Raw genomic sequence first — 13,082 nt, 5'->3', positions numbered from 1 at the left:
TAAGTCCCAACCAATAGGATTTAAACATGAATCAACTAATAAGCTTTAAGTATTAATTAAGCACATGTAAATTAAAACAAGTACCCACCATAATATAGTGCATCTCCTCCTTAGTACATGTTTATGCACGCTAGCTATGTATGGTGCACCTCCTTCCTGTATCACATACAGTGGATCCAATCCATTCCACGCGTACGATCAAATCTGAAACCCAGATTGTCTAATAATCCAAAAGGGTCGAGCGAGTTGTGAGTGGGATCGTCGTAGGGATCCAATGGTCATTCTGGTAGGGCTCACCATGTGCCCAACTGCGATTTCAAGTAATGTAGTTAAACTATGATTGCATTAGGCAAGTGGCTCCCACCAGAACATTACCCTGAATAAGACCATCAGATCTAAATACCCCATGCACATCCAATGTGCATATTCTTCTTCCAATCCTACATTTACCGAGTTGGGTTCTGAGGGGGTGGACATCAATTATCCCTGGGCCCACTCAATGGTATACCTTTCGATCTATCAAGCTTGGGCCTGCAAATGCATTTGCAAATACCTTTTGAAAACAATTAATGCTTTTCAGAAAACCTTTGATAAATAATTTATCAAACCGACTAGCAAGTCATTATTTAAAGGGCGTAGTTGAGATTGAAAGTGTAAATGGACATCCTCTACAAGAGAGGTGGAGGATTTCTTGTTGGGAATAACTATTGATCTCATGAGTTTACCTGATGACCCAGTGCTACCCTCTGGTAATCCTATTTGGACTACAGTTAGTGTTGGGTATATAATATAACCCATGTATGTTCTAATATAAGCCCAATAAGATAATGGACCGGTGTAGTGGGCCTATTTGGGCTAGAGCCCACTAACCCATTAAAACCCTAGTGTATCTCTATATATAGGGGCTGGAGGCAACAAACTTGGTATTCCAAATTAGATACCTTGGGTGTAATGCTTCAAGCAATCTCTTGCTTGACCTAATTACTCTAACAGTTAGTTAGACCAAAGCCATAAGTTACGTCCACAAACCAAAACGACCCCTCAACTCTAAGGACATTTCCAAGGGCCTTGTTGGATAAAATAACCTTATCCAAATCCATGTCCACAGGTTATTCTATAAAGTGAGTTCAGTGCGTGATCCAATCATCGCACCCATTCCACCTTTTTAGGGTCAACTACCCCAGTGACCAAGATAGGCCACCCCAATGCGTGTATGGAGACAGAATCAATGTTGGTTGTGCATAGGTACGAGATGTCCAATCTCAACTCCAACCAGGAACATTATAGGTCTGCAATGAACTGGATGGCCATATCTTCCTGCCACATAATCTCTATGTGCATGACCTATCCTATGATGTTACCTAAGGACAGTCATGCGTCTAAAAGCGCATCACACACTCCTGTAAGTACCCAATAGATGTCATAAGTCAATAAAACATAGTTTCAATACGACAACGACAAGCTTTTAGGGTAAACGCACTAACAGTAATTAAGGTGCATTATTACAAAAGTTGAATAGATAACTAGTATCAAATCTTACTCAAAAGCTTATCTACAAATTCCTCAATATTCTTATCTGAACTTCCACCCTTTTCTAGTGCCTCTTTTGCCAATTCCCTTCATTTACAAGCATTCCTCTTAATCTCTTGTGCTCTTTCTCCCTCCATCACTGCTCTTATAGACTGCTCCACTTCTTCCTTTCTCACAACCCTCTTCTCATCAACCCTAGCTTTCAATCCCACACTCCACACCTCCTCCATATACTTAGCATTAGTGGGTTGGTCAGACCATTGTGGCATGGCCACCATTGGCACTCCTAGGCTGAGTGCCTCCAATATAGAGTTCCACGCACAATGTGTCACAAAGCAACCCACGGCCTTGTGAGCCAACACCTCCAGTTGGGGGAACCAACTCACCACTAACCCTTTCTCTATTCTCTCCTTCACAAACTTGGAAGGAAGCTTTTTCTCCTCTGACTCCCTCAATACCCACAAGTAGTAGTAGTTTGTCCCTCTAAGGCCCCGTGCCAATTCCTCCATTTGCACTGCTTCTAATTCTGCTAGGCTTCCAAATGCCACATAGACAACTGACCCAATTGGCCTTGCATCTAGCCACTTCATGCATGTATGGCTATTTGGGTCCCAAAGGTTGACACTGCAGTGGTTTTCATCACCATTGATGATATTGTCTATGGATGGCACCGCAGGCCCTATTGTACTTACTCGCAAAAGCCCCTCCAGCCAGCTTACCACCTTTGGGAAATTACATGACAAGGTAAACTTGTTAGAAGCTTATTAAGATATTTCATAATGATATTTCCATGCCTTTTTTTATAATCAGCCTAACCTTATTTTGATATTTGCACAAACCCAGTTGTCTTTTCTTCTTTAATTGGCTCGTGAGAGCTTTTTGGAAATTTAACAACCTTTTGACAGCTGCTTAAACACTAAAAGACAAGATGGATTCGGGAGAATATCAAAATATGGTTGTGCTGATATCGTTTCCCTTTATTTTAAGGTCATTTTATGTCAAAAGAATCAGAAAATCATTTCCTGGAAAAGGCGAACAAGAGAGTAGAAATATCATTTCCCCTGAATGAAATATTAAAACTGATTATTGGACTGAAAATTGCATTTAATTTTGAGGCCAATAATCAGTTTTGAACTCAAAATCAATTCTCAAAATTCATAACCAGCATGCCCTTATTGGACTCAAAATTGGGCCTTATTGGACTCAAAATTAAACACAATTTTGTGTACAATAATCAGTGCTAGAATCAAAATCAATTTTCCAAATCCAAAATGAATATGGCCTTCGGATAGTTTTGTCAAATCTGTATAGCATGGCCCACATAGACCTGTTTTTATTGGCCCTGTTTGATTTGGATTTTAAGAACCGATTGAAAGTCCAAAACTGGTTATTGGACTAAAAATTAAGGTCCTGATTGGTTTGGATTTTATGAACAGATTGTGAGGACAAAACTGTAATTTTGAGTCCAATAATAGCTTTGGGGCACACAATATGAACAGGGCCTTACTAAGACAAGCTCATAATCTACGGCCTTGTTGTTTGTCTCAGATTTTCAAAACTGATTTGAGTTGAAAACCGATTATTGGACTCAAATTTACATTTAATTTTGAGTCCAATAATCAGTTAGGACTCACTGTCGGTTCTTAAAATCCACAAAAAAAAAACATAGCCTGAATAATTTTATCCCATATGCACAAAAAAAAAATTACAATAAAATTAAGACCCACCTCACCCTCCAGCTTCTCAAAACTGTTAACAAGGACCATGTCTGCATTCTCCAAATTGGAGAACTGATTCAAAACAGACTCCAATATAAATGGGTAGGAGTCCGGCGCCGAAACAAGAGATGGAAGGTCTGATATTCCCAATTGAGGCACCCCATGCACCATTTGGGGTGTCCCTACCAATCCCGTGGTCACCTGGCCCTGGTGCACAAGATAGTAGATGGCGTCCACGGCACACGACTGAGTGAAGAAAGGTGCCCCATATAGGCCGAGTCGCTTGGCTACGTCGAGAGCCCAAGGAATAACACTGTCATAAACAACGCAACTAAAGGGACCCTTAGAGTCACATTCATGTTTTTCTATAAAATTGGCTAACATTTGTGAGCCATGGTCTAAGAAATGTTTGTAGTCAGTTGCACCACTATCGCAAATGGGTTCGACCTTGACGAAGCCGTCCCCGAAATACATCAACTTTGTAATGGAGATAAGGGAGGCTAGTGTGACTTTGAGGCCTTTAGAGGCTACGCGTTTGGCAAATTGGAGCATTGGGTTTATGTGTCCTTGGGCAGGAAAGGGGAGAACTAGAACATGGGGGGCTTTATCTCTTCTCTCTTTCTTCTCCATCCCTATAGAATTTTTTCCTGTGGTCTATATTTTGCTGTAGATCAATGTGAACAAGGGAGGGGTCACATTTTATAGTAGTAGAGGGAGATTATTTTAATTGACTCCAGTTGTCTGGTTTGATTACTTTAAGTGTTTGTCTTTTCTTAATGGACTAGAGAATATTTCTGCTAGAGTTAGAATAATAATTGTGCCTTGGATTGCCTTACTTTTCATTTCCTTATTAGCCCTCAAAAGAGTAATGGAGGGATAGGAAATTGAAGAACCCTCCCAGATCTCCATTCTGGCCTCAGGCCAAAAAGAATCTCACTCTCTATCTTTTTTTTCAGAATCACTAACTTAATTTGTTGATTTCATTGAATGTTTCTGTTATAACTATAGATAAAATTAGGGCTGTTGATGGACCCAGACTCCCAGAGGGTCTGGTGGCTCCAAAATATCCAATGTTAATGGACAGGATTTGGGCATAACAATTCGATTCGGACCATGTCCATTGAATCCATATCCCTGAGATCCGAAATTATTTCGGATCGTGATGTAGACCTAGCAACAAAATCTGAACGTGCGTCTTAGATCCGAATCAATGGTGTCAATATCGAAAAAGCCACTAGAGATAGGGAGATTATTTTTTCACACCCCCCAACACACACACACACTTCACGTTAAAAGGGGGGCGCATTATCCTTAGGGGGAGGGTGCAAAAAAAATCATCTCCCTTAGAGATAATATCAAATGCCTCCAAGAGAACCTAGCATGTTCAGACAAAATGGGGTTTCTAAATCCATGCATAAGATGAGCATAAGATGTTCATTTGGGGTTCCCATGTCAATACTCAGTTCTTTAGCATTTAACATTTGGAAGTCTTTGTTATCTTTTCTTTCTGATTTGCTCTTTGATTCTATTTGTTCCAATGTTGCAGCCAAATTTCCTATCTTTTTTCTTTTTCTACTGAAATGAATCATTAGCTGCTGAGGACTCTTTCTCCTAGTGTTGTTATATAATTATCTTTTCTCCCTTGTTTTATATATTTAATCTTTGGGAAATGATATTCTCGCTCCCCCTGCTGTACGCATTCGCGCCCCTGTTGGCGTGATTTGACATAAAGTAGCCCACTGTTCACGTTATAAGGGGCGCGAATATGCACTACAGGGGGAGCGAGAATATCATTTCCCTTAATCTTTTCCCTATTGTTGAATAGAAGTAGTCAATGATCAAACATTTCAGAAGGTAAGTAATATCTCCTTTAAGCTGGATTAAAGTTAATTCTGATTAGATTAATGGTGCCTTAGTCTTAAATTACTCATTAGTTGTTGAAGAATTATTATAGGGAATGTTACCAGCACTACTGTATTTTTTTTTTTTTTATGAAGGTACTCCTCACTAATGTTATCAGCACCATAGAAGAATTATTATAGGGAATGTTACCAGCACTACTGTATTTTTTTTTTTTTTTTTGATGAGGGTACTCCTCACTAATGTTATCAGCACCTCAGAAGAATTATTATAGGGAATGTTACCAGCACTACTGTATTTTTTTTTTGATGAGGGTACTCCTCACTAATGTTATCAGCACCACAGAAGAATTATTATAGGGAATGTTACCAGCACTACTGTATTTTTTTTTGGGAAAATGACCAAATAGAAGGGGTTTCTTCTGACTATGACATTTCAAGAGGGTTGTTTTCTAAATCACCAATCAAGAGTGCATATGACTAAAATGCCCTTGACTCTCTCTCTCTCTCTCTCTCTCTCTCTCTCTCTCTCTCTCTCTTTCCCCCTATCAAATCACCTATTTGAAATGATTACATTTAGGAGAAAACAAATCCCAAAACCCACCTTTTTCCCTCTTCTTCTTCTTCCTCCCACCTACCAAAAAAACGTACGTATGAAAAACCCAAAAACCTCCATTTTTGAAACCCAAAAACCTCCATTGTTAGATGCCAAAAGCTCCATTCTAATGCTAAAAACCTCATTTTTAGATGTGAAAGCCTTCCTAACCCTTCATTGCATTGCACAACGCTTCCATTTTCAACAAATATTGGAAAAAAACGTTATTAGATTTGGAAATCTTAAACATCTTCACTAGAAACCACCATTCCATTGCAGAAAGCTTCCATTGAATGGAAAGGTGTGTATTTTTACCCCTCTCCCTTCTCTTTCCATTATAAGGCATGTTTATAAACTTGAATGAAAGTTTTTCATGTTAAACTACTGTCTTCCATTGCAGAAAGCCTTCAATCACTATTTAATCTTATTTAAATTACTTTAAACACTTTATAATCGTTGTTATTATACTGTAATCCACTAATTTCTTAAGTTAAACCAGTATTTCACTACCATAAACCAGTATTCAAGTGGGTGTTTATAAGTGGTTTATATAGGTTCTTTGGGTAAGATTCCTCCGTAGTGGTTTATAATCGTAAGTAGTGGTTTATTAAGGGTTACCAGTGGTTTAGAGTGTTTATAATTGGTTTATAAGGATTAACAATGGTTTAAAATGTTTATAAATGATTTATACAGGGTAAGAAGTAGTTTATAGTGTTTATAAGTGGTTTATATAGGCTTATCAGTGGTTTAGAGTGTTTACAACTGGTTTATATAGGGTAAACAGTGGTTTATATAAGCCTATCAATGGTTTAGACTGTTTATAAGTGGTTTATGTAGGCTTATCAGTGGTTTAGAGTACTTATACATGGTTTATACAGGGTAAGAAGTATTTTATACTGTTTATAAGTGGTTTATATAGGTTTATCAGTGGTTTAAGTTTTTACAACTGCTTTATATAAGGTAAACAGTGGTTTATATAGGCCTATCAGTGGTTTAGACTGTTTATAAGTGGTTTATATAGGCTTATCAGTGGTTTAGAGTGTTTATAGATGGTTTATACAGGGTAAGAAGTAGTTTATAGTGTTTATAAGTGGTTTATATAGGTTTATCAGTGGTTTAGAGTTTTTACAACTGCTTTATATAAGGTAAACAGTGGTTTATATAAGCCTATCAGTAGTTTATATAAGCCTATCAGTGGTTTAGACTGTTTATAAGTGGTTTATGTAGGCTTATCAGTGGTTTAGAGTGTTTATACATGGTTTATACAGGGTAAGAAGTAGTTTATACTGTTTATAAGTGGTTTATATAGGTTTATCAGTGGTTTAGAGTTTTTACAACTGGTTTATATAGGGTAAACAGTGGTTTATATAAGCCTATCAGTGGTTTAGACTGTTTATAAGTGGTTTATGTATGCTTATCAATGGTTTAGAATATTTATACATGGTTTATACAAGGTAAGAAGTAGTTTATAGTGTTTATAAGTGGTTTATATAGGTTTATCAGTGGTTTAGAGTTTTTACAACTGGTTTATATAAGGTAAACAGTGGTTTATATAAGTCTATCAGTGGTTTAGACTGTTTATAAGTGGTTTATGTAGGCTTATCAGTGGTTTAGAGTGTTTATACATGGTTTATACAGGGTAAGAAGTAGTTTATACTGTTTATAAGTGGTTTATATAGGTTTATCAGTGGTTTTGAGTTTTTACAACTGCTTTATATAAGGTAAACAGTGGTTTATATAAGCCTATCAGTGGTTTATATAAGCCTATCAGTGGTTTAGACTGTTTATAAGTGGTTTATGTAGGCTTATCAGTGGTTTAGAGTGTTTATACATGGTTTATACAGGGTAAGAAGTAGTTTATACTGTTTATAAGTGGTTTATATAGGTTTATCAGTGGTTTAGAGTTTTTACAACTGGTTTATATAGGGTAAACAGTGGTTTATATAAGCCTATCAGTGGTTTAGACTGTTTATAAGTGGTTTATGTAGGCTTATCAGTGGTTTAGAATGTTTATACATGGTTTATACAAGGTAAGAAGTAGTTTATAGTGTTTATAAGTGGTTTATATAGGTTTATCAGTGGTTTAGAGTTTTTACAACTGGTTTATATAAGGTAAACAGTGGTTTATATAAGCCTATCAGTGGTTTAGACTGTTTATAAGTGGTTTATGTAGGCTTATCAGTGGTTTAAAGTGTTTATACATGGTTTATACAGGGTAAGAAGTAGTTTATACTATTTATAAGTGGTTTAGAGTTTTTACAACTGGTTTATATAGGGTAAACAGTGGTTTATATAACCCTATCAGTGGTTTAGAGTGTTTATAAGTAGTTTATATAGAGTTACCAGTGGTTTTAGAGTGTTTATAAGTTGTTTATTTAGGATAACCATTGATTTAAAGTGTTTATAAGTGGTTTATATTGGCTTAACAGTGGTTTATATTGGCTTAACAGTGGTTTATAGTATTTCTAAGTGCTTTATATGGGGTAAGTAGTGGTTCATATTTCCTTGTCATGACTTAGTAGGTCTTAGTAGTGGTTTATGTTGTTTTATGGAGACTTAGCAATGGTTGAAGTTGTGCATAATTCAAAAATGGGTGCTTTACTTGTTAATTTGAATGGTTTTTTTTGAATTGGTTATTTTGACTATGGTTTAATTTTGTGTAAACAGGAGAACAGTAGAACGAAGAGCTTCTTTTATCTTACACGTCGACGGCTTTGTAAAGGATGCGGTATCATTTGAATACGTAGGAGGGAAGAAGTTGCCATTAATTGTGGGTCAGAAAATAAAATTTAGAGAATTTGACACTCTAATTCACAGGAAAATTGGGACTAATCGAAGTAATGTTTCTTTATCCATCAAGTGTCGATATATTTTAGACCCATATCAGATCATCTTATACGATATTCGAGATGATAACGACCTTGATCTGGTGATGATGCTTTTTGATAGTACGGTTATTAATTCTCTGAGCTTGTATGTAACTAAAGAGTACAATTTTGGAGGAAACAATTCTCCTCACCCTACGGATGTCGGTCTGCTGTATCGGTGTGGAGATCCTCCTGATGAAGGAAGATGTGGTGATGGATATACGAGTGATAGGTAAAATAGTTGATTGTTTACAATCCATTTGTGAAATTGCCTTCCCTTTATTGTTACTCACCTTTGCGCAGATGTCACGCCAACTTAAGTGAAGTTTATGAAGATCATATTTCTTACCGGAATGTTGGTGTCGCAACGATCCCTACCTCATTTGCAGACGCTTCGAGGCCGAAAATTAATTCTGTCCCTGCATTACCGAGTCCATCGGTCGTTGCTCGAGAAGGAAAAAAAAGAAGACATAGCAGTAGTCATAACATACATCGGTAAATTATAGTAGAGAGCAATTGTTGAGTGCTATTCATATTCCTTCCTTTCATTTATGAATCGGTTATTTTATCTCTAATTGCTACCCGATGTGCAGCTACGAAGTGGACTTGAATCAGGATTTTGATAATCCCAATTTTAATGAGACCGACACCACTGAGACCGAGTTTGAGACAACCCACCCAAGCCAATACAAGGAGGAGTTGTCTAGGAATTTTGGAGGTGATGTTCATGCTAATGAATTGATTAGACCGAACGATGGCAGTAATAACGATGATGATGACTTTGGTGATGATGAAGAGGACTTCAGTGACGGTGAGGACATGGGTGATGAGCAGGATGAACCTACTAATTATCTAGGCAATGCTTTGGGAAATACGTATGAAAGGCAGCCGATGGAAGCAGATGAAATGGTTGTAGGGGCTGATGAAGTAAATGAGATTGTGCGACTTGAGGAGTTCACGGTTGGGGCAATGTTCCCAAATCTTAAAGTCTTTGAAAAGAAAGTCAGAGACTATGCAATTCAGCATCATTTTGTGTTTGTCCCACAGGAGAAAAATCCCACAAAGTATGGCGTTAGATGCAAGGAGCGTAGTTGCCCGTGGCGTATCACAGGGACCACTTACACAGATTATGTTAAGGTAAAAACATTTATCCCCCAGCACACATGCTCAGGCACAGTGAAAGGGAACGATCATCCCATGGCCACTGCAAAATGGGCTGCTGAAAATTGTGTAGCCTTATTCCCCCGACCAGAAGACGTCAAGGCTACTTTGATAAGAGAGTACATCAAGGTCCAGTGAGGTATAACATTGTCCTATCGAAAAGCCCACATGGCGAAGGAGCTTATACACGAAATTAAGTGCGGAAATGCCGAGGCGTCTTACCGCATCCTGCCTGCGTATACTGAGGAGTTGGTAAGAAGGAATCCTGGCACAATAATACGGTTGTGCCGATCCCGAGAGTTACGGCCAAGAGGGGATCATACTTTCGCCCGTTTATTTTGGTCATTTGGCCCTAGCATACGTGCATTCAACCGAACAGTTAGGCCCCTCGCCCTAATTGACGGGACCCATTTGCGGGGGAAGTACAGGGGGACTCTACTAGCCGCAACTGGGATAGACGGCAACGGTGGGTTATTCCCGCTAGCATTTGCAGTAGTCGAGGCTGAGACGTATGAAAGCTGGGTATGGTTTCTGCATTTGTTCCGTCATAATTTCATTTCAGCGGGTCGAGATGTCATCACGATTGGGTCGGACCGGATGAAGGGGTTGCCTAGAGCCGTAACTGAAGCTTTGCCCAGGTCACACCATAGCTATTGCATCCATCACCTCAGTGCCAACTTCCATTCAACCTTTGAAAATGAAAAGCTCCGGAAACTCTTTATGACAGCTGCATATTCCCTAAGGGAGGGTGCTTTTAAGGATGCGATGGAGAGTATTAAAAGTCAGAGTAAAAGAGCACACCAATGGATATCGGACATTCCTAAAGAAAATTGGGCTAGCGCGTATTTTGAAGGATGCAGATATAATGTGTTGACAACTAACGCAGCTGAGTGCTTCAATGCTGTTTTAAAGGGAGCAAGGGAGTTGCCAATTGCAGCACTTGTCGAACACACAAGATGGAAAGTTTGCGACTTCTTTCAGTTCCGTCAGAAGACATGTAGCAAATGGACGACTCGTTTGACACCAAAAGCGGAATCCTGGTTGGCGGAAGCACGTAAAGAAGCAGGTGCCTATACGCCGTGGCAGTGTAGTTGGACCGAATTTCAAGTAACGTCCAGGTATCACGTTGACCAGGTGGACTTAGCTAAGCAAACATGTACGTGTCGTATGTTCCAAACGATGGGAATTCCGTGCGGGCATGCGATAGCAGCCATGGGACTAAACCACCAAGATCCATACTGTTACTGCCAGGATTGGTATCTGGCCGATGCATATCGGAAGACTTATGATGGAGTAGTTTATCCCACGTTAGATCGATCGCAATGGCCAGATCCTTCCCATACTTTGCCGTTGGTATTGCCGCCAAAAGTAAGACGACAGCCAGGGCGACCAAAAAAAGTCAGAGTGGAGAGAGGACTGGAAAGAGGAGTGCATCATAAGTGCGGTACCTGCGGGCAACTTGGACATAATAAGAGATCGTGCAAGAATCCTCCCATCGTAAATCATCAGCAAAACGAGGCTCCAATCGGGCCTTCCGCACCAATGGAGAACAGGTATGATCAATCTAACATGTTTTTTTTACTAGTCCTCGATACAACCCGTGCTGGCGTTAATCGATTCGTGCAAATTTTATTGCAGGCCTGGTCTATCCTGCCTGCCTCCGTTTTTTCTGTAAGTATGAATTGCAGGCCCGGCATTTTTTGGAATACATAAACATTTTTTGGAATAATTGTATGTTTTTTTGGAGTACATGTATGTTTTCTGTAATTGGGTGCTATAATTAATGAGAAATTTTTTTGTACGAAGCAAAGGAGCACTTAGAATTGTCAAAACCTGAAAGCGACTGATCATAGAATCTACCTATCAGGTGCTTGGCCAGCATACGAACTACATTATCCAAATTATCATCCAAGAAGATAAGCTTAATACATCATATGTCAGTATATATAAAGCGTCTGAGCAAAAAAGTATCCATCATCATCAGAGAACTGAAGCCATCTACTGCTCTGGAGGTGGTGGTGGAGGATATGAGGAACTGGCAGGCTGCTGACCCCACTGACCACCGGAGAGATACGGGTAATAGGTGGTCCACTGTTCATCAATGTGTGTAGTAAGAGTCTGAAAGCGACTAGCCATCTCCGTGTCAACGTGAGTAGTGAGCGCCTGGAAGCGACTGGCCATCTCCGTGTCAACGTGAGTAGTGAGCGTTTCGAAGCGACTGGTCATCTCCCTGTCAACGTGAGTAGTGAGCTTCTCAAACTGAGAAGCCATGGATAGCTGAAGGGCCTCCTGCATAGCGGTGAAATCCTGAGATGCCCGTGGTGCCACAGGTGCCTCAGTATCCTGATCTGCCTCTTCTTCTTCATCTTCTTCTTCTTCTTCTTCCTCTCCTTCTTCTTCTCCTTCTTCGTCTTCTTCTCCAGCTGCAACTTCAACTACTTCTTTGTTTAGAGCCATGCGCCGGAAAGACTTATCATCAAATGGAGCGGTAGGAATGATGGTCGCCTCACTATCCAGAGCAATGCCAAAGTTGCGGAAGATACACGTAAGGAGCATGCCATATGGCAAGGAGGCTCTGGACCGCTTAAGTGTTTGGAACATAAAACGGAAGATGATATAGGGTAGGCAAACCTTGCGACGCTCAAGAATACAATAGATGAGGTAGGCCTCTAAGGGCCTTAGAGCATCGGTCATGCCCCCGCGAGGGGTGAAGTTGCTGAACATGAAGTTGTGAAGCATCTTAGCTTCAGGAATGAGATGGGAGGCTTTCACTATCATGTTGGATCTATAACTCCGGGTAATCCGACCATACACAGTGTCGTGATCAAGATCATTAAGTGAATGGATCCCATTTCCAGGCCAAAAGTAATGCTCAAAACCATTGGGACTAATCTCAAGCATCTCAGCAAGTTCATGATAATTGAGTCGAATCGTTGTTTTCTTGACGTGAGACTCAATTTCGAAGTACGTAGGACTGATTGTGAGATTGGCATAGAAAAGACGTACCAATCTAGGATAGATAAGCTCATCAAGATGAAGAAATTGTGTCCATCCAAGAGCGTCAAACCGAGCTTTAAGGTCGAAGTGTTTGAGGACGTCGGGCTCTATGAAGCGTCCGGTGCGGACACCACGATTAGCCATTTTCGGCCATGCCTTCTTCGCTTGTGCAGAGGAGAAGTAGGAATTTAGAATAAGCTCCGGTTCGGGAGCCGGAGCCGTAGCTTTCTTAGACCGCTTCCTCGATAGTCCTTCATCGTCCTGGCGTTGGGTAGAACCTCTGATTTGGATATTTTTGGTTCGAGGCATCTTGAGAACAGTTAGGGAATAAGAGAAGTTGTAATGGAGGGTAAAA

The 13,082-nt window shown here is 39.7% G+C and overlaps 2 protein-coding genes across 2 annotated transcripts; one reads left to right on the top strand and one right to left on the bottom strand.

Moving 5' to 3' along the window:
- Positions 1-1,500: 1,500 nt before the first annotated feature.
- LOC143857510 (mogroside I-E synthase-like) lies at positions 1,501-3,889 on the bottom strand. The gene is made up of 2 exons (XM_077367947.1): positions 3,258-3,889; positions 1,501-2,252 (listed from the first exon to the last, which is right to left on the bottom strand). The coding sequence occupies exons 1-2, from the start codon at positions 3,876-3,878 to the stop codon at positions 1,620-1,622; spliced, it is 1,254 nt and encodes a 417-aa protein (XP_077224062.1). The 5' UTR covers positions 3,879-3,889; the 3' UTR covers positions 1,501-1,619.
- A 6,009-nt stretch (positions 3,890-9,898) lies between these two features.
- On the top strand, positions 9,899-11,405 carry LOC143857577 (uncharacterized). Its single transcript, XM_077368048.1, has 2 exons — positions 9,899-11,283; positions 11,369-11,405. The coding sequence occupies exons 1-2, from the start codon at positions 9,899-9,901 to the stop codon at positions 11,403-11,405; spliced, it is 1,422 nt and encodes a 473-aa protein (XP_077224163.1).
- The last annotated feature ends 1,677 nt before the right edge of the window (positions 11,406-13,082 follow it).

This window comes from Tasmannia lanceolata, unplaced genomic scaffold (genome assembly GCF_043159265.1).
Source record: "Tasmannia lanceolata isolate RefF3 unplaced genomic scaffold, GAP_Taslan_0.1 ptg000025l, whole genome shotgun sequence".
In the NCBI taxonomy this organism is placed as follows: domain Eukaryota; kingdom Viridiplantae; phylum Streptophyta; class Magnoliopsida; order Canellales; family Winteraceae; genus Tasmannia; species Tasmannia lanceolata.
Note: the sequence above shows the minus strand (reverse complement) of the source record. Positions and strands in the feature narration are given on the sequence as shown.

Bases quoted from the DNA above. Each gene is read 5' to 3' on its own strand.
- LOC143857510 (XM_077367947.1), bottom strand. From the start codon at position 3,878: ATGGAGAAGAAAGAGAGAAGAGATAAAGCCCCCCATGTTCTAGTTCTC. The intron at 2,253-3,257 runs GTGGGTCTTAAT...AATTTCCCAAAG, and splicing joins TTGAGAAGCTGGAGGGTGAG to GTGGTAAGCTGGCTGGAGGG.
- LOC143857577 (XM_077368048.1), top strand. From the start codon at position 9,899: ATGGCGAAGGAGCTTATACACGAAATTAAGTGCGGAAATGCCGAGGCG. The intron at 11,284-11,368 runs GTATGATCAATC...ATTTTATTGCAG, and splicing joins TCCGCACCAATGGAGAACAG to GCCTGGTCTATCCTGCCTGC.